General features: G+C 42.9%; 1 protein-coding gene across 1 annotated transcript in view; it reads right to left on the bottom strand.

The window, feature by feature from the left end:
- LOC145353405 (growth hormone-regulated TBC protein 1-like) overlaps nucleotides 1-26,220 on the bottom strand; it is a 59,373-nt gene that overhangs the window by 6,315 nt on the left and 26,838 nt on the right. Inside the window, exons 5-7 of the mRNA XM_080204151.1 lie at nucleotides 16,897-16,993; nucleotides 2,362-2,534; nucleotides 1,865-2,050 (exon numbers count right to left, since the gene is read on the bottom strand). Of these exons, the coding sequence (XP_080060277.1) occupies nucleotides 1,865-2,050; nucleotides 2,362-2,534; nucleotides 16,897-16,993 (456 nt within the window). The remainder of the gene's footprint in view (nucleotides 1-1,864; nucleotides 2,051-2,361; nucleotides 2,535-16,896; nucleotides 16,994-26,220) is intronic.

Below are 26,220 nucleotides of genomic sequence, written 5' to 3'. Positions count from 1 at the left end.
TCACTACATTATAGAAACAATGGGATTGCATTGGAGGGGGTACACAGGAGATTTACCAGGAATCGCCTGGGCTGGAGGGTCTGAGCTTTGAGAAAAGATTGAATAGATTGGAACTGTTTACCTTGGGAAGTTGAGAGAAGAAAGTTGAGAGAAGACCTGATAGAGATGCACAAGATTATGAGGGGCATAGATAAGATGAATAGGAAGGCACAGGTTCCATTAGTAGAGCAGTCAATAACCAAGAGGCACAGATTTAAAGTAAGAGGCAGAGGGCCAAGAAGGGTATTGAGGAGAAACCTCTTCACGCAGAGGATGGAGAAAGACTGGAACTCACTTCATACAAGGGTGGTTGAGTCAGAAACATTTAAGAAGTATTTAGATATTCACCATAACTCTGGGGCTATGGGCCAAGAGCTGGAAAATGGGATTAGTGTGGTCAGAACTTTTGTTGACCAGCATGAACACAATGGGCCAAATGGCCACCTCCTGTACTGTAATCGTCTATAAACCTATAACTTGACATCAATATTGTTGGATTACACCAGGGTGAAGCATTCTGGGATGTTTCCCAATATTAAAGTTGCTGAACAAGCAACTCGAGCTCCGCCATTCAATAAACTCACAGTTGATCTGGTTGTGGTCTCAACTCCACTTCCCTATCTGCTCCCCATAATCTTTAACGGTGGCAAGGTAGCACAGCAGTTAGCACTACTGCCTCTGACACCGGGGAGCCGGGTTCAATTCCAGCAGTGAATCACTTTCTTTGTGGAGTTTGAACATTCTCTCCATGTCTGCATGGGTTTTCTCTGGGTGCTCCAGTTTCCTCTCAGTCCAAAGATGTGCGGTTTAGGTGGATTGGCCATGCTGAATTGTCCCTTAGGGTCAGGGGATTAGCAGGGTAAATGCTAATTTATAAGGATATAAGGGTTTATAAGGATAGGGTCTGGATTGGATTGTTGCCAGTGCAGGCTAGATGGGCCGAATGGCGTCTTTCTGCAATGTGGGGATTCCATAACTCTAACTTTGTCTATCAGAGCTCTGTCTAACTCAGCCTTGAATATATTCAATTATCCAGCCTCCTCTACTTTCTGGGTAAAGAAGTCTGCACACTAACATTTCCATCATATTCTCCACTTCTTCTTGGGCTGTGTCCATGGATCTCCTGGCACTCACCCTGTCAAGTCCCCTCAGAATTTTTTATGTTTAAAAAAAAAATCACTTCTTATTCTTCTAAACTCCAATAGATGTAGGCACAATTGTTTAATCTTTCCTTATAAAATAAGCCCTCAGAAATGAGTCAAGTGACCCTTCTCTGAACTGCTTCTAACACAAATGTTTTTTATTCTTTCATGGGATGTGGGCATCGCTGGCAAGGCCAACATTTATTACACATCTCTAATTGCCATTGAACTGAGTGGCTTACTAGACCATTTCAGAGGGTGGTTAAGGGTCAACCCTATTGCTGTGGATCTGGAATCACATGTAGGCCAGACCAAATAAGACAAGGATGAGAGATTTCCTTCCCTAAAGGACATTAATGAATCAGATGGGTTTTTTTTTTACTATAATTGACAATGGTTTCATGGTAAGCATTAGACTTTTAATTCCTGATTTTTAGTGAATTCAAATTTCACCATCTGCCATGGTGGGATTTGAACCCGAGTCCCAAGAATGATTACTAGTCCAGTGACAATGCCACTACCCCACCGACTCCCCTCAAATTATTGTTCAATTCATTCCTTGCGTTCAAGGTCGGGATGGAAAAAGTTGGTTGCAGCATAGAATTTGTCATTTTGTTTAATCAGCATATTAACAACTCAGAATAATTTTAGACTGGGCACCCGAATTCGAATAACAAACTCACCTGCATAAAAACGTGACAATCTTGGACGAGCGCCCCACGTGTGATCTCTTTAAACTTCTCACAGATGGCAAGGAAATTGTTTGCTTCTAAGATGGAAGCCTGGTGGTACTTTATTAACGTCAAAGCCACGCGAAAAGTGATCTTAGATCCTTCATAGAATAGACAATCCCAAATCCGAAGAACAGTCTAAGGTAATAAAAGAAAACATTTCTCTATATCAAGTGGAGGAAAGCAATAGATGGAATGGGATATCAAAATTATGCAAATTAATTAAAAAGTATTGTGGGAAAACTTTTAACTTAAGATTGGAATGAAGGAGGGCAATGGCAAGACTCATTTACTGATGGTTATACATGTATTGGTGACAGTTGGATTCTTTGGGGAAGTCCATTGGTTGAAAGGTTTGAGTAGACTGCTGATAATCTGCAGTTACTGCACTCAGTCCAAAACATTTCAATTCGCTAATAGGGAGCACATTCGAAGTTCCATGGGCTTACCTCCACAGGAAGAATGTCAATAAACAAACAGATGAACCATCTTCCCACAACCAAGGTCCACATGACATTATGCTTTTCCATTAATGCAGCCACTGCAGGGACCTTCATCTTCACCAGCTGAGACAGAACCTCCTGATCTGTCTTTAGCCCAATCATTGTTGGAGTGTAGAAATCTGGCCAAGCATTAAAAAAAATTAGACAAAAGTTCAGTTGGAGGGAACCGCAAGCAGTTTTGGATGTTTCAGCAATTAACTGAATGATTCAAACAAAATCTTCCCCGTTATTTGGTGTTAGTGTCCACACTCAGAAGTTTTCCTTATATCCATTATGATCTAGAGTGTGCCGATAATCCCACTGAACAGTTGCTTGATCTACAGATAGTGACACTTGTTACATGCCCTGGATACTAGCTCTCCGTGTGTTACAACATGTTTGCTCCAATCTTTATGGAATGTGGAATGAAAATGGTTCAGATGAGGGGAATCAAGACAAAAAAATTTCAAGGCCAACAATTTGCTGTCCATCCCTAACTGCCTTTGAACTGACTGACTTGCTCTGGATTGGGAATCATAGGCTACAGCACGTTAGGATGGCAGATTTCCTTCCCTAAAGGACATTCAATAGTTCCATGTCACTAATGCAGAGACTAGCTTTATATTCCAGATTGATTAACTGAATTCAAATTCCACCAGCTGCTATGTTGGGATTCGAACACATGTTCCCCAGGGCATCAGTCTGGGCCTCTGCATTAATAATCCAGTGATGTTACCACTACACTATCATCACTCCCTCATTCCCTGAAGGTGAGTTTTAAAACAATATACAGTCACCATTGTTGATTTTTATTACAGGTTTGTTTCTAATACAATATAAATTGCATTTTTATAATTAACCAGATTTAAATGCCCTATATTGTGTCGGAATTTGAACTGATGTCTCTGGATAACTAACATAAAACACGAAGCAAGAGTGCTCAGCAGGTCAGGCAGTATGTTTGGAGAGAAAGACAGTTAACATTTCGGAGTAATGCATCGTGTTCTGATGAAAGGTCACAGGGATGAGACGTTAAAACTTAGTTTCTCTGTCCACACCTACTGTCTGACCTGCTAAGTATCGCCATATTTCCTGCTTTTATTTTCAATTTCTGCAATAGTTTGCTGCTGGGTTACTAACCGGGATATTTAAGCATCGACAGCTAGGATCACTGCTCCATCTCGCTCAGTAACACTCTGAATCATGACAGGCAACTACTGTCATACTGAGAAAATGCCCCAAAAATGCTGCCTTTTGAGGTGCAAAAAAAAGTTACATCTGACAAAATTCAAATGCAACAATCCCAATAAAACCCAAATTGTTCAGGATAAACAGTGCCGTGTTTTCTGGAATCCAGAGACAAGGCATCATCACTCTAGAGTCATAGAAGCCCTGCAGTGTAGAAAGAGGCCATTTGGCCCATTGAGTCTATACCAACAACTATCCCCGTAACCTCACATATTTATCCTGCTAATCTCCCTGACACTAAAGGGCAATTGAGCATGGCCATTGTACTTAACACTCACATCTTTGGACTGTGGGAGGAAACCGGAGCACCCAGAGGAAACCCACGAAGATACCGGAGAACGTGCAAGTCCACACAGTCACCCAAGGCTAAAATGGAAGCTGGGCCCTTGGCACTGTGAGGTAGCTGTGCTAACCACTGCGTCACCACGCCACTTTACCTCTGGTCGGCTGGTGCAGTTTTAATGCAGAATTTTTGTCCCAGGTGTCTGCTAGATTTACACTACATATACCTATGTTACACAGCTCCAAACCTTTAGTGAGAAGCTGTGGAGCTGTGTTACACTTATCCAAGTGAAACCTCATTAAAAAAGAAATGTTTTGCCTTGACAGGCTTCTGCCATGTAAAGTGGGTCCCCAAGGAAATTTGCTGTTAGAAGAGCTGCTATATTCCCCGCAAATGGTGTTGGGATTTCCGGGCCACACCAAATATTCACTTCATTCTTTTGGCGAGCAAAGGGAATCAATCACAATGGGATGGGGTAAATGGAAATCATTCGTGGGACATGGGCATCGTTGGCTGGCCAGCATTTATTGCCCATCCCTGGTTGGTCAAGGACAGTTTAGAGTCAACCACATTGCTGTGGCTCTGGAGTTACACGTAGGCCAGACTCAGATAAAAACAGCAGATTTCCTTCCTTAAAGGGGATTAGGGAACCACTTGGGTTTTTCGACAATCGATAATGGTTTGATGGTCATCAGTAGATTCTTAATTCCAGATATTTTTTATTGAGTTCAAATTCCACCATCTGCCGTGGCGGGATTCAAACCTGGATTCCCAGAACATTGGTTGAGTTTCTGGATTTATACTCTAGTGATAATACTATTAGGCTATCGTGTCCCTAATTACGAGGAACAACTTGGTACATAAAAGAACTATACAACCCAAACTTAATAAGGGTCTTTTTTGTAGACGAAACCATCTATCCAATCAAACCAGGCTGAGATTGAGCTTTAACATTGTGCTAATACTCTTGTGATATGCAGTTTTGACACCTGCAAGCACCAATTCTGATAATCCTTCTCAGAACATTATATGCCATTAATTAGATCATCTGAAGATAAAGATTACTTAAATAGAAAGAACATGACCTTGGCACTGGCTATAGGTAGCTGCTGGAGAAGATTCATTGTGTATTGACACTTAAATTCGTGTGGTATCTGTCACCTCTCAAACACTAATACATCTCTGCAGGTCATTTTTTTTGCCCTCAACTTCATTGGTTTTCCAAAAGAAATCTAGCGATGCCCCAATCTGAACACATTTGATCCTAGCTGGCAGGATTGTCACCACTGCATCTGCAGACAGGGCTTGCTTGAACAAAGTGGAGCATATGGAGAATCTAATTCTGGGTTGGCACACAGGATAACGCTACTCTGATGTCAACGTTTTAACTAACCTCATTGTTGGTGATTCTTCCAAATACTGACTGCTGTGTCTTATTGCCCAACACACACCAAAATAGATGAGTCAGTTGCACTCCAGTATCCTGGCCAATATTTAAAACATGTATCCTGCCAGTACATTCCTGTTTGTGGGAGCTTGCTTTGAACAAATTGGCTGCCATATAGTAATAGTGACTACACCAACAACTTTACCGAGTTAAAACTAAAAGCACTTTGGGATGTCATCAGTTTGTGCAAGAGTTCTTTCATGTTTCAATCAAGAGATTACTACCTCCAGCTACCATGCAGCATTGCGAGTCAGCTGAGGCCCAAAATATTGTCTTTTCTTTGCGAGATTGCACAGGACCTGTGACACACCTGCTCAGACTGACATTCTCACTCCAACCATTATGTGCCCCACTGTTCAATCAAGTGCATGGGATTAGCCGTCCTATCACTTCTCCCCATCTCTATTTGGACCTGAGCAATGGATGGCCAGGCCTTTTGAGGCCTTCCACACAAGTTGCACTTGGCTGGATGGCTGGTTAGTGATGCAGCGATGTCAACAGCAAGGGTTCAATTTCTGTACCAGTTATTATTCATTAAGGCCTTGTTTTCTCAAACTTGCCCCTTACCCGAGGTGCAATGACCCTTAGGTTATATTGTAACTAGACAGCTCTCCCCCTCAAAGGGGTGAGCAGCCTATGGCCATCTGGGACTACCTTCATTTCCTGTTCTTTGATATTAGTGTACACTATATTCCAGCCCATATTATCAAGGCAGTGATTGACAATTGCTTATTTAGGTAAAATTATTAAAAGGATGGAGGAGAAGGGCAGGTAAATGATTGAGATTAGTGAATGGTGGAATATGAGAAGAGGCCTGTGCTCCAGAAGCAAGCAAATGAGCAGATGAAACTTACGGTGATAGAATGCCACCCAGAGTGGTTAGCGCCCTGCAAGAGATGGGCTTGTCATCGTCATTTGGTGAAAACTCAAATAGAGGGAAAGATGAATGACAAATCTATTGGTAAATCATACCCCTGAAATGGAATGGGAGGAAGTTTAGTTGATGCTCAGCATTCTGAACGGTATATTTGTTTTTCCAAGGCTGTGGTTGATGGATGAATTCTCAAATGTCCAAGAGGAGACTCCTTCCCTCCCCTCCTCATGTGACAAGATGGAGAGTGCCCCTCCCTTTCCCCACCCCACCTGCACCATCCCACTGGCACTCAATTACTTGTTTATTTTATTCTTTCATAATGCCAAGTCTGGGCCACTCTACTGGCCCCAACCCCTCTGACCTGGAGAGCTGAGATTTCCTCCAGGCCCTAAGAACTCCCCCCACTCCCTCCTTCTACAACTGCCCCACACTCACAGCTTGGTATGACTTCTGCTCTGTCCAAGACCACAAGAAACTACAACCGGTCATGAATAAAGCCCAGTTCATCACACAAACCAACCTCTCATCCGCTGGCACTGTCTACACTTCCTGCGGTCTTGGAAAAGCAGCCAGCATAATCAAGGACCCCATACACTCCGGACATACTCTCTTCCACCTTATTCCATTGGGGAAAAAGATACAAAAGTCTGGAGATATTTCTCTACATCCTAGCGATGACTACAACACGACATTCTGCACTGTCTCCTTTCCTTCTCTATGAACAGAATGCTTTGTCTGCATAGCGCACAAGAAACAATTCTTTTTACTGTATATTAGCACATGTGACAATAATAAATCAAACGCCACTGAGAAGGGCCATAGTTCCTGAGTTGTGTGTAAAGTAAGTCAATTTCAGGGATCCAAGCTGCAGAAAGATTGCAATGTAGGAGCAGTGCTAAATATAGATGGCAGGATCTCTTTCATAGAAATTCTCAATGTCTGGAAGCAAAGGTTTGCCTGCCTCCCTCTGTCATCATTCCTCTGGTTCTGTTTTGTATGTGGACTGGTCTCAGAGAAGCTGTTCACAGGTTTGTTTTGACAATTTTAAGTATTTACTGCTGCACTCTCAAAGAATCAGGTCAAAGTCTGTCAGGTCTAAACTGGGGAGGGATTTACTGGGAACTTAATGTGTTGCGTCAGGGGAGCTGGTTACTCCCAGCCAGTAATGTGCTCTTGACAGATACAACTAATCCCTGTGCCTCCAGCTCCGACAGCTGGTGAACCAAGCCAGAGTTCAGTCAGTGACAGATCGTGTCGAGATAGTACTCAGACTGAGGTGACTCCTGTAACAAAGTAGTCATTGACCCTAACAGCACAAAAAAGGCCCTTGGCCCATCGAGTCTGTACCGACAATAACTACAACTGAAGTCACACTACACTTTGTGCTACCATGCCGCCCCAGTGGTTAGCACTGCTGCTTCACAGCTCCAGGGACCTGGGTTCGATTCCCAGCTTGGGTCACTATCTGTGTGGAGCTTGCACATTCTCCTCGTATCTGTGTGGGTTTCCTCCAGGTGCTCCGGTTTCCTCCCACAGTCCAAAAACGTGCGGATTAGGTTGATTGGCCATGCTAAAATTGCCCTTAGTGTCCTGAGATGCGTAGGTTAGGGGGCTTAGTAGGTAAATATCTTAGAAATCATAGAAACCCTACAGTGCAGAAAGAGGCCATTTGGCCCATTGAGTCTGCACTGACCACAGGCCCTACCCCCATATCCCTCTATATTTTACCCTCTAATCTACGCATCTCAGGGCACTAAGGGGCAATTTTAGCATGGCCAATCAACCTAACCCACACAGCTTTGGACTGTGGGAGGAAACCAAAGCACACAGAGGAAACCCACGCAGACACGAGGAGAATGTGCAAATTCCACACAGACAGTGACCCAAGCTACGAATCGAACCCAGATCCCTGGAGCTGTGAAGCAGCAGTGCTAACCACTATGCCACCATGCTGCCCTATATAGGGACGTGGGGGTAGGGCCTGGGTGGGATTGTCGTTGGTGCAGACATGATGGGCCGAATGGCCTCTTTCTGTACTGTAGGGATTCTAGATTCACTAATCCCATTTTTAAGCACTTGTCCCATATCCTTGAATATTACGATGTTTCAAGGGCTCATCCAAATACTTTTTAAAGACTTCCAGCTTCCAATAGAGAGAGGAGACAGGAACAGCACTGGCCCTTCAAAACAATTCCATTCAGAGATTACGTCCACTTGTGTAGCCAAACTCCACATAATCCTGCATCCCTCTCTGTCCAGTTTTCCATCTTACCTGTAGTAACAAAGCCAAATCTCAAAATTAATGATCAGTCAAATATTGATTGCCATTTGTAGAAGAGTTTCAAACTTCTAACACCTTTTCTGTATAGAACTGTATCCCACCTTCACCCCCGAAGGGTCTGCCTCTAGACAACGCATGCAATCCAGGACTCTCCAACCAGCAAAAACTAGTTTGTCTCTTTCCACCTTGTAGATACCCTCATGATTTCTTGAAAACTGTGGTCAAATCATCTCTTAGCCTTCAAAATTCCAGAAAATACAAGCCTGGTTAGTACAATCTCTTCTTGGAGATATCTTTTTGGTTCTTTCATGCTTTGCTGTCTCCAAGGGTAGTGGATCATTCCCAAGATGTGACACATTGAACTGTTCACAGTGCTCCTGATCTGTGCAATGTTGCTTCGCACTTTGACTGAAACAGTGGCCACAAAAGCAAACTGCGCCAAAACCGGCACCAAATTATAAAGCAGGACCTTGAGCAGCTTTTTGCGCCTGGTTGAGGTATCATTAAAGGGTTAGATGGGCCAAATGGTCTACTCCTGCTCCTATTTCCTGTATTGATGGCACAGGAGGATGGAACATCTCCATAATATTTCACCATTTTCCTATTGGATCTATCTATAGATAGTTACATAGATAAGATGGGTATAGAGGGATATAGGCCAGATGCAGGCAATTGGGACTAGTTTAGGGTTTAAAAAATAAAGGGCAGCATGGACAAGTTGGACCAAAGGGCCTGTTTTTGTGCTGCAAACCTCTATGACTCTTATCTAGAAAACAAAGCAAAGCAACGCAATACAACACCACCCTTAGCAATTGTTTTGGCTGAATATATTTCTCAGCCAGTCCTTTCTAGTGAACATCTCTCTTTCAGCCTGCTCAATTGCTAACCAAATATATTTATTTCAACTAGTCTATTTACTTGCTGAGTATATTGATTGTAAATCTTTAATTGTCCCGCTTAGTGATACAAACATGAATATGGAACCTACTCTATAATAGTCTACAAAACCTAACTGCTAGTATACAATTGGCAGGCCAGCAAACAGCACAATACAAAAATATAAAACTCTAAGATCATGTGACTAATTGTAACATTACAAAGTCCCATTTCATAAAACAAATCTGTGACTCATTGTTCCCCAAATTTCTGTGGAGATTTTATATCATAAAAACACATTAGTCATTTGGGCAATGCAGAAGTGGACTGCTGCTGAAAAATACATCTTGTCAAAGCTTTTCATCTTGCACTCATCAGGATAATCACAATATTGGGGGAAACAACAACTTTATATTGTCTGAGAAGTCAGTGCTAATTGATTGGCATATGGACTCTGATCGATAGAAGTGTTGCCATGGAAATACACCAGTTAATGGTGACTGACAGTTAACTGCCAAGCATTGCTTGAAAATTTAAACCAAGCAGTTTTACTCTGATTGGTCATGGATTGTTTGAGGACTGAACCAGCAAAGAACTAATAAACATGCTGCTACTTTGCGGTAGCTACAGGATTGGTATTCACACCAACAGGATGTTGCCATCAAGGCAAAAAGGTATTCTATTTATCACACAAATGAATAATGTGGTATATGAATTTCAGTGCCAGTTTAATGTTGGCTATATGTCCCAAAGATTGACAGATTGTTCTGCTGTTAACAACAGCCAAGGTACAGACCACCCCAAGCTTGCAAAACTCAAAGTCCAACATTAGATGTGATTCCCCGATTGGACAACATTTGCCAAATAATCCTCAATGTGCGAAGAATTAAGCTGATAGCCAATTTAAGCTTGTCAGTTGGGCTCACAGTATAGAGCATTTGCAAGTACTGGAAGCTACATACACGAATACTAAGATCCCAATTCTTTGCAGACTCACATTGCGCCTGTTTCAGCTAAACAGAATAACTGACAGCCATTTGCTGGTTAACACATTACTACACAAGATAAAGAATTCAGAATAGGTGTTCTAAAACTTCAAAGGTAAAAAAAATTGGTTCAGTAATACAGTTGTAGTTTCAAAATGTTTCAGAACCTAGAATTCTTCTCCCGTATGTCTATGATCTAACTGGAAATAATTCACAAACTATCAGCCTTGCACCCACAGTAATTATAGAACCATCACCAGAACAGCACAGAAGGAGACATTTATCCTACAGTTTACTCTGCTTCTTTTGAAAAGTAATCCAGTTAACCCCACTTCTCTACCTTTTCCCATATTCCTACAATTTTATTCCCCTTCAATGAAATGTTTCTCTTTTATGATTTACACCCTGAGAAACTGAGCTCTCCACATCTCAAGGGTGACAGTGTTTCGTATATTTGTGAAATTCTGTGTTCTCCTATTGTAACAATACACTTGTCTTTTCCAAAGTAACAGGCTAGTGTTTCAGATAGAATAGCAATGATCTTCCACAAAACATCATTAAACAGCTCTGATAAGTGAGTTTCATCACAACTTTTGGCAGCCTGTAAATATTTTCGTAATGGCTTTGACAATCTCAGGGCATCCCAAAAAGTTATAAAGTCCTTTCCTTTAGGATTGTAGTCATTGTTGTTATTTAGCAGGCTTGCCAGTCTTCTGCATATTTTTCTTACTCAATCAGCCATAAGCAAATATTGGAAGGATAAGGTTTGGCACAACAATAAATTAAATGTTGCAAGGAATTGAGATTTTAAGGAAGTAAAAAAATTGCAAAACAACTAATAAATTATGGAGTTAAAAAAGAGTAAGCAATAAAGATGACCAGAACATTGTGGAGTCAGTGTGTGTGGATGTGCATGGATGAGTTGACGTGCAGTGGTGAGAGTAAGAAACCTGAGTGGGCATAAGACAAACACACATGGCATCCCCACCCACACTGAACATCACTAATCCCCACCACACATACACACCCAACACCATTCTCCTCCCCCCCCCCACCACTGACACACCCACACACTCACAAGGCTGTGTCCTCAGCCCCTCACTATACTCCTTATACACCTATGACTGTGTGGCCAAATTCCCCTCCAACTCAATTTTCAAGTTTGCTGACGATGCCACCGTAGTGGCTCATAAGAACATAAGAAATAGGAGCAGGAGTAGGCCATCTAGCCCTTCGAGCCTGCCCCGCCATTCAATAAGATCATGGCTGATCTGTCGTGGCTCAGTTCCACATTCCCGCCCTCTCCCCATAACCCTTAATCCCCTCGCTTATCAAAAACCCATCAACCCGCGTCTTAAAAATATTTAGCGAGGCAGCCTCCACCACTTCAACGGGCAGAGAATTCCAGAGATTCACCACCCTTTGAGTGAAGAAGTTCCTCCTCAACTCTGTTCTAAACCGCCCCCCTTTATCTTGAGGCTGTGCCCCCTAGTCCTACTGTCTTTTTTGACCTCTATCCACCTCTATCCTATCCATCCCATTCATCATCTTATACGTCTCAATGAGATCTCCCCTCATTCTTCTAAACTCCAACGAGTACAAGCCTAGTTTATTCAGCCTCTCCTCATAGCTCAACCCCCTCAACTCCGGTATCAGCCTAGTAAACCTCCTCCGCACTCCCTCCAAGGCCAAAATATCTTTGCGCAGGTGCGGCGCCCAAAACTGCATACAGTACTCCAGCTGCGGCCTCACCAATGCCCTATACAGCTGCAGCAAGACCTCCCTACTTTTATATTCAATCCCCCTCGCTATGAAGGCCAGCATCCCATTCGCCATCCTGACCACCTGCTGCACCTGCAAGCTGCGTTTTTGCGACTCATGCACAAGGACCCCGAGGTCCCTCTGCACCGTCGCCTGCTGCAGTTTTTCACCCCGTAAGTAATAGTCCTTCCTACCATTATTCCTACCAAAGTGGACCACCTCACACTTGCCAACATTAAATTCCATTTGCCATTTCCTGGCCCATTCGCCCAGCCTATCTAGATCCTTCTGCAGACTCTCCACACCCTCCGCACAATTTGCCGTTCCCCCAATCTTGGTGTCATCAGCAAATTTCGACACCCTACACTCGGTTCCCTCCTCCAGATCATCTATATAAATGGTAAAAAGCTGAGGCCCCAGCACCGACCCCTGGGGCACTCCACTAGTCACCATCCGCCAATCCGAATAGCACCCGTTGACCCCCACTCTCTGCCTCCTATTTGACAACCAATCCTCTATCCACGCTAACACCCTACCCCCAACTCCATGTCCCTCGACCTTCTGCAATAACCTCTTGAGGTACTTTGTCAAATGCCTTCTGAAAATCCAGAAAGACCACATCCACCGGCTCTCCTCTATCCACCGCCCTAGACACATCCTCATAGAACTCCAGTAAATTTGTCAGACACGACTTCCCTTTAATGAAACCATGCTGCGTCCGCTCTATCAAGCAATTGCCTTCAAGATTCCTCGCAATTTCCTCCTTAATGACGGATTCTAACATTTTACCTACCACAGACGTTAAACTAACCGGCCTATAATTCCCCGCCTTTTGCCTGGCACCCTTCTTAAACAACGGCGTAACATTAGCAGATTTCAAACAATGACAAGACAGAACAGGAAAGAGATAAAGAACTTGGTGAACTGATATGATGACAATAATCTCTCCCTCAACATCAATAAAACAAAGGAGATTGTCTTTGACTTCAGGAAGCGTAGAGGAAGATATGCCCCTGTATACATCAATGGGGACAAAGTAGAAATGGTCAAGACCTTCAAGTTTTTCGATGGCCAGATCACCAACAACCTGTCCTGGTCCCTCCATGCCGACATTATGGTTAAGAAAGCCCATCAACGCCTTGACTTTCTCAGAAGAAAATGTGGCATGTCCACTATGACTGTCACAGATGCACCATAGAAAGCATTCTTTCTGGTTGTATCACAACTTGGTATGGTTCCTGCTCTGTTCAAGACAGCAGGAAACCACAAAGTGTTGTGAACTCAAACCAGCCTTCCACCCATTGACACGATCTATACTTCCCGCTGCCTCGGAAAAGCAGCCAGCATAATTAAGGACCCTGGATGTTCTCTCTTCCACTTTCTTCCATTGGGAAAGTAATACAAAAGTCTGAGGACACGTACCAACCAAATCAAGAAAAGCTTCTTCCTTGCTGGCAACAAACTTTTGAATAGACCAACCTTGCATTACGCTGATCTTTCTTTAGGCCTTAAATATAACTATAACACTACATCCTGCACTCTCTTGTTTCCTTCTCTATGTACGGTATGCTTTGTCTGACACACACAGACATGCACAGAGATGCGCACGTACTGACACACACACACACGCAGACTGAACAGAAATCTCGGTTGCCTTGGGCAGGATTTTACGATTTCACTCAAGCTACGTTGTAAACATAAGAACATAAGAAATAGGAGCAGGAGTAAGCCATCTAGCCCTTCAAGCCTGCCCCGCCATTCAATAAGATCATGGCTGATCTGAAGTGGATCGGTTCCACTTTCCAGCTTTCTCCCCATGACCCTTAAGTCCCTTGTCTGTCAAAAATCTATCTACCTATGACTTAAATATATTTAGCGAGGTAGCCTCCACCACTTCAACAGGCAGAGAATTCCAGAGATTCACCACCCTTTGAGTGAAGAAGTTCCTCCTCAACTCCGTTCTAAACTGCCCTCCACCTTATCTTGAGGCTGTGCCGTCTAGTCCTGTTATCCTTTCTAAGCGGGAAGGATCTCTCTACCTCTACCCTATCCATCCCTTTCATTATCTTGTGCGTCTCTATAAGATCCCCCCTCATCCTTCTAAACTCCAGCGAGTTTATCCATCCTAAGTGTTCATGTCTAACCAATTTGAAGTAAGCATCAGGAAATTTCTTTAAAGATATAAGCTTCACTCCTGTTGAGCTAGTCTACATTAACCCACCCAAGGTGAGATAACTTGGTCTCGATCCTGGTCCTATCTCCAATCTGTGCTGAGTAAATGGCAGCTCGGATACTAAGACTGTCCTTCACCTTCCTCCTTAGGCCAGGAGTGTTATCAGTGTGGGTTCTCTCTCCTGATCATTATCTAACATGAATAGTGCCATCAGATTTCCAACACTCAAGGTAGCCAGGATCAACATCTTGCCCAAAAGGCCCAACATTCCCTCAGTGCAGCGTCCAAGTGTCAACTCAGTTACAATTTACTGTCCCAAATGAAACTTGAAGACACAATCTACTATTCAAAGACTAACAGAGTTGCTGTTATTTAAAAGTCAATCTCATTCCATTACTTATCAAGGACAAATACACACCCCAGGATTGCTTCAGGGACTGAAATGGTGAATGATGGCCCTTCGTGCTTCTAATCTTCAATATATGTTGAGATGCCCCTCCCTATTTGGTTACATTGGCCCAGATTAAGGCTTACTCTCTCTACACTTGTGCCCAGGCAGAAACTCTAACTAGCAATGGGGTAGCAATAACATCACCCTTTCGGGCTTCCAGTTCCTAATCTTAATATAATCTTCCTTAGTCTGAGAACCAGAGAAACCCTGCAGTGCAGAAAGAGGTATTTGGCCCATTGAGTCTGTACTGACTCTCCAAAAGAACATCCCACCCAGGGCCACCCATCCCTGTAACCCCGTGCATTTAGCATGGCCAATGCACCTAACCTGCACATCTTTGGACTGTGGGAGGAAACTGGACCACCCGGATTAAGCCCACACAGACACAGGAAGAACATGCAAACTCTAAACAGTCACCCAAGGCTGAAATTGATACCTGGCGCTGTGCGGTAGCAGTGCTAACTACTCTGCCAACATGCCAACCACGCTCTAGAGCACAACAGCAGGAAGGCTTTTCTAGAATTGTGTAAAACACCCGTTAATCCACATCGAGAGTACTGCGTAGAGTTCTGGACACTACTTTGCAAGAAGGATAAGATCAGACTGGGGAGAGCAGAGATTTACCAGGATATTGCAGGGAAACTGGACAATGCTGAGTTAATAAGGACTAAAGAATGCTTTTCCATTGAAGCAATCAGCAACTTTGAAAGAACAGCTAGCTCAAAATGTCTGAAATGTTAGAGAGGAAGATACATAAAGCAGCTACTGTCAAATTTATTTTATAAAACAGCTCAACGAGTTAACAAGCAGCAGTCACCAGCACATCACTCCTTCTGAATCCAAATACAATCTGCCTGATTTCATTTAAAGCCTGATCCAGATATTCGAATCACGTTAAGATTCAGTCCCCTAACTTACAGAAAGCTTGTCCATGACCAGCATAGAGTTTGATAATTCAGCCTCTCAGCACCGCATATACTTCAGGACTATACCGTACAAGCGCAGAGACTAAATGTTTAGTGAGTTTCAGCCTTCCATGGTACGTGGTGCTGACTCTTAGGCAGCATTCACATTATTGTTTCATCAATCTTATAATTGCTGTGCAGATAAGCTGTAGGAAGTTTTAATGTATCTCACTGAAGATTCAATAATGAATGATAAATACCTCTACTAACCCATTGGGGATTTATTGCAGTTTAAATAATGTCTGTGTGCTGTTTTCTGTGGCACCTTCATTTGAGCCTGGTGAATTGGCATCATACACAAAGATTTGGGTTTAGGGAAGTTATTCAGTCATGTCATGCTGTGTTCAAATGTGACATGTATTTAATTTAAGCTTTTCTTTTTATAATGAAACCACTTTCAGCTTCTTGGGTAGGAGAAAAATCTGAATTAAAAACATTAAAAGAAATCTGTAACCAGAGCATGGTGTACTCGGGAACATAGCCACATACCACTGAGATCCATCTGACTGGTTCCCATGACTAGAGCCAGTCATATCCCACTTAGGACCCTCACTGAGGTTTTTCCCAGAGAGATAGCTCACCACCACCTTCTGAAGAGCAACTACGGAAGGGCAATAAATTCTAGCCAGTGATGCTCTGTAAAATGAATTTTAAAAAAGATGATTGATTCATTTATAAGTAGATTCGATTATATCCTTTCCAAACTCACAACTTCACATTTACCTTCATTAAACAACATTCTCTGGGCATCAGCAGGGGCTCTGCAAACTCTGGAGAGTTTTCCAATTCTCCCCACACGTTAAATGTAGAACTTGAACCTGTACAAGGCTTACTGCAGTGTGGAGATCCAGTCCTCACACTGCAACAGGAGATGGACTTGGGGAAACGGAATCTTAGGAACAGTGACGACAAAACCACAGAATAAAAACACCTCAAATTCCTCAGACCTCTGCGAGTACAATGTAAACTGTGCCATGTTAAGCAAGCAGGGTGGGAATTTTCCTGACCGTATAGTTTTGCTAGATTGTCTAATAAAAGTACTTTAGACAGGAACATTACCAGGATTTATAAGTAACTATGTTAAATGTTTAAAAAAACAAAGATTAAGGAATACCTGCACCACTGCAATGCAGGACAACACACTGCAGCTCACATACCCGGTACTATCTTGGCAATCAGGGTGTCTAACAACCAGAAGGCCTTCTCTTCATCCTTGGTCACTATAAGCAAATAACCAGCAATGAAATTCATTCCCTGAAAAATGGAAGAAAAATAATGAATCAAAAAATGATTGTTTTTCCCCTGAAAGTAAAAGGTGAGGAAAGAGACCTGGATGGAGAGATTCCAGCTGAAGAATTGGAGGCTAAGATTCAAATTATTCACAAAGTGGAACAAATGCAAGCAGTAATTACTATTCTCAGCATCACTTCCAATCCTCTGAATCTTCCCACACTCGTCTCTCTCTCGATCCAAACAGGCGTTTTTTTAAATTCATGAGATGTGGGTGTTGCTGGCTGGGCCAGCATTTATTGTCCATCCCTAAGGATCAACCACATAGCTGTGGGTCTGGAGTCACATGTGGGCCAGACTAATTAAGGACAGCAGATTTTCTTCCCTAAAGGACAATAGTAAACCAGATGAGTTTTTACAACAATGGTTTCTTGGTCATCATTAGACTTTTAATTTATGGTGGGGTTTGAACCCAGATCTCCAGAGCATTACCCTGGTTCTCTGGAATACTATTTCAGTGATACTACCACTAACCACTGAGAATTGACTATCACTTCTGACTGTGCCTCTTTCTTTGTCTCTTCTGAGACGGAGCTCAACCCCTGATTCTAGAGTTTGTCGTTAGCCAAGTTCCGCACACATGAGGACGGTCTCGACAGGGATCTTGGGTTCATGTCGCACTATCTGTAACCCCCATGACTTGCCTGGGTTTGCAAAACCTCACTTACTGTACTGTCTGGAGACAATACACATCTCTTTAAACTGTGATCAGTGCTCCTTCCGCTCACATTATCAGCCCCTTCAGGTCTTGAACAGCAGGTTAGGTGTAAGGATTCGCATTCTAATCAGTAATCTCTAAACTGTCTGTGCTTTATATGCTCTGTCTGAGGCCAGAACTCTCCATTCACCTGACGAAGGGACTAACCCCGAAAGCTTGTGAGTATATTATCAAATAAATAGGTTGGACTAAATCCTGGTGTTGTCAGACTTTTAACTGTGTTCTAGAGTTTGTAACAGCCTTGAATGCATTTTCAGGGTTTAGTTAAATGTTTCTAGGACAACTGTGAAACCTCCAGAATATTCCCTACTAGCTTGCATTTCTTCACTGTAATCAGGATTAACAATCACATAAGTTTAAAAATCACATAAGCTGCCATGAGAAAAACCAGAGGTATTTACAGAAGTCGACACAGATAAGGCATCAAGGCCTTTAGTCTGAGAGAATTCATAAAACCAGATATTTGGGCATGGGAGGAGGGTGTAACATTCACAAACACATTTACAAGCCGAATCATCAATGGTAACTTATAACAATAATGAATTAGGTCATCTAACACAATTAAATCTTCACACTAATTGGATATTATAATTAAGCAAGCACACAATGGTAGTGATTGGTGTTTAATAATTGTATCTCATGCATGATGTAACCTAAAAATCAATAGCTGAGAGTGCATAGAGATAGCTCCTATAGCTTGATTGATATATGTTAATTTCTGGTAATTGAATGTGAAAATTATATATTCCTGAATTCTGTACTCTGGCTGACCTAGATAATCTCCCAGAGCCCTATTGCTATAGAATAAACCACACTTAAACAACTCTGGTGACTTTAGAAAAAGGAATAAAGTAATGAATTCATTAATATCAAGCCCCACAATACTTCCACCTCTCCTCATAGCTCAGATTTCATAAGTCAGCTATCGGTTTGGAGTTGTCTTCTACTGTACAATTTCAAATTCCTGGACATCTTTGCTACAGAGTAACATTTGGAAGTGGACACAGGTTTGGTTGACTGGATTATCAGCCACCTGCTATTTACATCTGAAACCTTTCTTGTCAAGGCACAACACAGGCTGGCAGCATAGACTTTTCAACTTTATCTGCTGCTGTGGGGGTAGAAACAGAGGGTTCCAAAATATTAAGTTCATATCCTGTATGCAGCAATTTCCAGGGCATTGAGAAGACTGAAGAGGTAGAAAGAGATAACACTGCTCTGGCCACATCCACCCTCATTGGGGGTGGGGGTGGGGGAAGGTGATGACGCAAGTGACAAGAATTATTAATTCCTCCCAAGTGCCATTCTCTGGGTTGGATGAGACCCACCAACCCTATGCATGGGCGCGCACACACATTGTGTATCAAAGGTAACCCCTCCGAGACGGAGCACATCACAAAAATCCCAAGGTCTTAGGGTAGAGGGAGTCAGGCCACTGTTGGTCCCAGCAGGTTGAAATCCACAACAAGTCTGCATTGGTGCACAGCTTCCAACTCTCCGCTACATGCGGGCAGAGATTTCCAGTCAACACTCCGACTGGATGCTTGTCCAATATAGTAAAATGATTCAATACATCCGGTGTCTGGCTATGCTCGAGGTAAGAAGTCTCACAACACCAGGTTAAAGTCCAACAGATTTATTTGGTAGTACAAGCCATAAGCTTTCAGAGTGCTTCATCAGGTGAGTGGGAGTTCTGTTCACAGACCCAATTTACAAAATAATGATTGGAATGTGAGTCTTTACAGCTAATCAAGTCTTAAAGGTACAGACAATGTGAGTGGACAGAGGGTTAAGCACAGGTTAAAGAGATGTGTATTGTTTCCAGCCAGGGCAGTTGGTGAGATTTTGCAAACCCAGGCAAGTCGTGGGGGTTACATGATAGTGTGACATGAACCCAAGATCCCGGTTGAGGCCACCTTCATGTGTGCAGATCCTGGCTATCAGTCTCTGCTCAGCGACTGCGTTGTCATTTGTTGTGAAGGCCACTTTGAAGAACGCTTACCCGAAGATCATAGGCCAAATGCCCGTGACCGCTGAAGTGTTCCCCAACAGGAAGAGAACACTTTTGTCTGATGATTGTCGAGTGGTGTTCATTCATCCGTTGTTGTAGCGTCTGCATGGTCTCCCCAATGTACCATGCCTCAGGACACCCTTTCCTGCAGCGTATCAGGTAGACAATGTTGGTCGAGTTGCAAGTGTATGTATGCATACCTGGCGGATGGCATTCTCACGTGAGATAATGGCATCTGTGTCGATGATCCGGCATGTCTTGCAGAGGTTGCTGTGGCACGGTTGTGCGATGTCGTGGTCACTGTTCCCCTGAAGGCTGGGTAGTTTGCTGTGAATAATGGCCGGTTTGAGGTTGTGTGATTGTTTGAAGGCAAGAAGTGGGGGTGTGGAGGTGGTCTTGGCGAGATGTTCGTCTTCATCAATGACATGTTGAAGGCTCCAGAGACGTCGTCGTAGCTTCTCCGCTCTGGGGAGGTACTGGACGACGAAGGGTACTCTGTCTGCCATGTCCTGTGTTTGTCTTCTGAGGAGGTTGGTGCAGTTTTCGCTGTGGCACATCAGAACTGTCGATCGGTGAGTCGAGTGCCATATCCTGTTCTTATGAGGGCATCTTTCAGCATCTGGAGGTGTCTGTTGCAATCCTCCTCATCTGTGCAGATCCATGTGCATATGGGAGGGCTTGTCCATAGGGAATGGCTTCTTTAACGTGTTTAGGGTGAAAGCTGGAGAATTGGAGCATTGTGAGGTTATCCGTGGGCTTGTGGTACAATGAAGTGCTGAGGTGACTGTCCTTGACGGAGATGCATGTGTCCAAGAATGCAACCGATTCCAGAGAGTATTTCATGGTGAGTCTGACGGTGGGATGGAACTTGCTGATGTCATCATATAGTTGTTTCAGTGATTGTTCACCATGAGTCCAAAGGAAGAAAATATGCTCGAGGTGACATATCTGGGACGCACACCCAAGTTAAGCTGAGGTGAAGAAAAGTGGACACGATTCTGCACTTGGAGGTACTACCTACTTTCACGTGGAAAACAGGGAGATCTGGTGGCTTGGAGCTGCTGCCTGCAAATAGGAGGAACTCATCAGAGCAGGTTACATTGTATCTGACCTTAATTACACTTTCCTTCCTGCTCCCTGGAACAAAAAGCTCAAAGATCAAAAATCTCTCTAACTCACCCTTGAATTTATTCACTGACCTCCACTGCTCTCTGGGTAGAGAATTTCGAAGATTAATGACCCTCTGAAAAGAAAATTCCTCCTCAATTCAGTCTTAAATGGAGACCCCTTATTTTCAAACTGTTTCCCTAGTTCTAAACCCCCTCAAAAAGGGGGAATATCCTCTCAGCATCCACCCTGTCAAGTCCCATCAGAATTCAGTAAAATTCATTCTTCTGAACTCCAGTGGATACAGGTCCAACCTTTCTTTATAAGATAACCTTATCTCAGGAAAGAGTCAACTGACAATTCCATCAACTGCTGCTCATGCAATTATATATCTTTTCTTAAATATGGAGGTCATAAATATGCACACTACTCCACATGTGGCCTCACCAAAGCCCTATACGTACAGAACATAGGAGCAGAACTATGTCATTCAACCCATCAAGCCTGCTCCACCATTCAATACAATCATTGTTGATCATCCAGTTCAACGTCTTTTTCCCCACGCTTTCCCCATATCTGTCTATGTCACTGGTATCTAAAAATCTGTCAATCACTGCTTTAAACAGACTCAATGACTGAGTTTCCACAGCCCTTTAGGTTAGAGAATTCTAAAGATTCACAATCCCCTGTGTAAAGAATGACTCTTCATGTCAGTCCTAAGTGTTTTAAAATGGTGGCCCCTGGTTCTAGACTCCCCAGCCAAGGGAAACATCTATTTGCATCTACACTATCCATCCCGTCAAGTATTTTGTAGATTTCAATGAGATCACCTCTCATTGTTCAAAACTCTAGAAAACACAGGCCCAGTTTTCCCAATCTCTCTTCCTAGGACAGTCACATCATTCTGGGGCCAAGTCAGGTAAACCTTTATTGCACTTCCTCTATGACAATAATATCCTTCCCAAGGTAAGGGGAGCATAACCTTAAAAGAAACTGTTGGTGCAGAGAGTTTGAAAAACCAGCTGGCAGAGATTTCTCATTTATACAGTGCCTTCCATGACCTCAGGATGTATCAAAGCATTCTCAGGCATTGCAATAACTTTGGACTGTGGCCACTATTATAAAGCCAGGAAATGCAAGCTTCCACAAATGGGAGACAAGATGAATGAGCAGGGTTTAAGTGATGTTGGGCAAGGGGAAAACATTGGCCCCGGAACACTGGAGAGAATTTGTTGCTCTTTCTTCAATAACGGGCATGGGATCTTTTATATCCACCCAAGAGATGCCTAAATTTAATTCCTCAGCTAGAAAGCTGGAATGGAAATAGTTCAGTCATAACTATTTCCCCATCATTTTCCCACATAAGCCAGCGCACAATGAGTTAACTTCTTTACTGTTGTAACTGCCAACACTGCAATAGTTCACTTAAGCAGTACTGGAGACAGGTCTTCATCACACAGGAAATGGAAGTGCGATAAAACTAGTGACACAGCCCAACCAATGTTCTGAAGTGATAATCAAACGCAAGTAAACAGAATATTTTCCACCAGTACAGAGGCTATTCGAAGGCCAGGATCAGCAGCTTCTGGTTGGAGCCTAAGATCATCAGAAGGCCATGTCATCAAATGCAACTGCTGAAGGGTCAGAGGCCAGACTTGGCTATTCGTCACCTTTGTGTGGGAAAGCAGATGGCACCGAGACTTGGTCAATTTGAGACCTCCCTGGCGCAATGTTGGAAACAGACATCATCCTCCAACAGCTCTTCCAACATTCCTAGTCTATCAGGGAAAACAGAGAAAAGGTATTTCGAGGCATGTGGGAAAGGTGCAGATTACCTGCTCAGTAACAATGAAAAAGTTTTATCTGGATTACAGCCACGAGCCACGTCCCCCAGCAGGTTTATCTGCCTTAATATAATGCTGTGTAGGCCTCAGCAGTGCCAGTATCACTTCTACTCGGTCAGTAACTAATCCCGTTTTCATTTGTGGGTTTCAGGTCGAAAGGAAACAATGGAATGTGTGCAGAGCAGGACTAGGGCGGAAGAAAGGAGATGGGCAGAAATGAGAAACAGAAAAAGAAGTAAAGAAAATCTGAGGCAAATACACACACACACACACACACACACACACACACACACACACACTGGAGTAACAGGAGACCAGGGCAACAGTATTCACCAGAGGATGAGTGTGAGAGAGCCAGCCAGTGCAAAGAAGTGAGTAAAAGGAGGGGGAGAGAGCAAGAGAACGAGGGTGGGCACAGAAGTAGGAAGGAGAGCAGTGGTAGTGGCTTGGGGGGGTCGGGGGGGGGGAAAGCAGGGAGCATGCAAGAATGCCCACAAGTGAGAGAGGGTGCATGCCCTAAAGTGAGAGAGAGAGGGCACAAAAATGGTGGATGAAGTTTGGAATCTGTGGCTAGTGGGAAGGAGTAAAAAAAGATATACTATGATTGATCAGTGTGGAGTATACATCACAAACCAGTAGAGAGAACGTAGAGAAACAAATTTGCAAAGAAATTATAGGGAGGTGCATGAGTAATTAAAATGAATACTTCAATTATCCAAATATAGACTGGGATAGGAATAGTACAAAACGAACAAAAAGAGTGAGAGTTCCTCAAGATAATTCTCTGCTGCAGTACATTTTCTGTCCAATTAAAGTTCTGGCACTGTTAGATCTGGTTCGGCAGAATGATTTGGCCCAAGTGGATCAAATATCAGTGGGAGAGCATTTAGCGGACGGTGATCATTGTATCATAAGGCTGGTCATAGAAAAGGACAAGGGACAATCCAGAGCAGGGATAACTAATTGGGGGAAAGCCCATCCTCATCTCATCCTTTGAGTTGAGTGAGTTGGAATCAGTTGCTGGCAGAAAAGACAACAATGTGCTACCTTCAAAGAAATACTATTGTAGACAATGTCAAGGTATATTCCCTTGAAGGGCAAAAGTAAAAATATATCTAGAGCACCTGGATGATAACAGAGAGATATAGAGATGAAGAAGATGAAAAGGAAGAAGTATCTATATGACAGACAAGATGTAGAAGATACAATAGAGAATCAGGCTGAATATAGAAGGACCAGAGGGGAAATGGAAAAACTAATCAGAAAAGCAAGGAGAGAGCCTGAGAAGAGACTGGCTGCTAACATAAATGAGAATCCCATAATCTTTTAAATGCATATACATAATGGAAGGTCAATTAAAGAAAGAATAGGGTCAACTTAGGATAAAGAAGTGTTAAACAAGTATGTAAATCTGTCTTTACAAAAGAAGAAGATGCTACCCAGGCTGAGATGAAAGAGGGGGGAACTGATATACAGGTACTGCAGTAGTACATGAAGGCAGCTCACCACCACCTTTTCAAGAGCAATTAGATTTGGGGAATAAATGTTAGCCTAGCCAGAGATGCCCACATCCCATGAATGAATTTAAAAACGCAAAGAATTTACATTTGAGATATTGGAAAGGCTATTGGACATTGAAAATTAATAAGGTACCAGGACTGGATGAGATGCATCCAAAGACATTGAAGGAGATAAGAGTGTAAATTTTGGCAATGGTGACAATCTTCCAGTCTTCCTTACACACAGGCATCGTACCTGAAGACTGGAGAATTGAGAATGTTATATCCTTGTTCAAAAGGGGTGCAAGGATAAAGCTGGCAACTACAGACCAGTTTGACTTCAGTGAGCAGCAAACTACTGGAAACTACAGTGCATACCCCCTTCCATCCTCTTCCATCAGGAAAGAGTTACAGAAGTCTGAGGTCACATACTGACCAATTCAAGAACAGCTTCTTCTCTGCTGCCATCAGACTTTTTAATGGACCTACCTTACATTAAGTTGGTCTTTCTCTAGGCCCTAACTATGACTATAACACTACATTCTGCACCGTCCCCTTTCCTTCTCTATGTACATTATACTTTGTCTATATAGCGCACAAGAAAGAATAATTTTCACTGTATACTAATACATGTGACAATAATAAATCAAATCAAGATGCAGGACAAAACCAATAGCTACTTAGATCGTGCAGGATAATTGAGGAAAACCAGCTTGTATTCATTACAGGAAAATCATGTCTAACCAACTTGCTGGAGCTTTTTGAGGTGGTAACATAGAAGGTGGATACAGGTAGTGCTGTGGATGTGGAGTATGTATATGGATTTTCAAAAGGCATTTGATAGAATGCCAAACATCAGACTTGAGAAAAATTCTAGCTCAAGGAATAAAAGAGAAAATAGGCACTTGGATAAGAAATTAGCTGAATGACAGGTGACAGAAAGCAGTGATAAATAGTTGTTCTTCAAATTGGAAGAAGGTTTGTAGTGTAGTTTCCCAGGGGTCAGTACTGGGACCCTTGCTCTTCCTGATATATATTAATGACCTAGAGTGTGGAAAGTAGGGCATGATTTCAAAGCTTGTAGATGATACAAAGATTGGAAGCATTGTCAATTGTGATGAGGATAGTGTTAAACTTCAAAAAGACATTGACATTTGATGAATTGGGCAGACAAGTAGCAGATGAAGTTCAGTGCAGAAAATAAGAAGTGATTCCTTTGGCAAGAAGAATGTGGAGAAACAGTATAAAATGAAGGGAGAAACTCTAAAGGAGATGCAGGAACAAAGGAACCTTAACGTAAGGTACATATGTCGTTGAAGGTGGCAGGGCAATTAATAAAGCACATAGTATATCAGCTTTCATTAAAAAGGGTATTGAGCACAAGGTCATGTTGAACTTATAAGATACTAGTTAGGCTTGATCTGGAGCACTACATTCAACTCTGGACCCCATACTTGAGGAAGGATATGAAGGTATTGGAGACAGTAGAGGAGATGCAGAAGAATGATTCCAGGGATAAAGGAGTATAGCTATGATAGACTGGAGAGTTTAGAACTGTTTTCCTTGAAGAGAAAAGGGCTGACAAGAGACATGATTGAGGTATGCAAGATCTTGAGGGCTATCGGGGGGCGGGTTCTCCCAAATAACTCAATATGTCAAATTCACATAAAATCTAGAATAAATCATGCCGGTTTTTTCAGCGGGAGCTTCAAAACGAATCTCCCACACTCTGCACTGCAGAGTGCACTGGAATGAATCATACTGAAAAACAGGGGATGGCCATTCAAATTTAGATAACTTATCCAGCTCCATGCCAATTCGTGGCTTCGGAAAACCAGCTGCTGGAGACGTGCATGGAGCCATGGCACCCAGCAGGGAGCCTCCACGAGAGTCTCCTGGCCCGCTGTGGTATAACAAAAGCGCAGTGGGCTGGGAGAATTACCCCCATGGACAGGGTAAATACTGAGAAATTGCTCCCACTCAAGAGAGCATTGAGAACTAGAGGGCACAGA

Source organism: Carcharhinus amblyrhynchos, chromosome 15, assembly GCF_965287045.1.
Source record: "Carcharhinus amblyrhynchos chromosome 15, sCarAmb.v2.hapA, whole genome shotgun sequence".
Classification (NCBI taxonomy): domain Eukaryota; kingdom Metazoa; phylum Chordata; class Chondrichthyes; order Carcharhiniformes; family Carcharhinidae; genus Carcharhinus; species Carcharhinus amblyrhynchos.
Note: the sequence above shows the minus strand (reverse complement) of the source record. Positions and strands in the feature narration are given on the sequence as shown.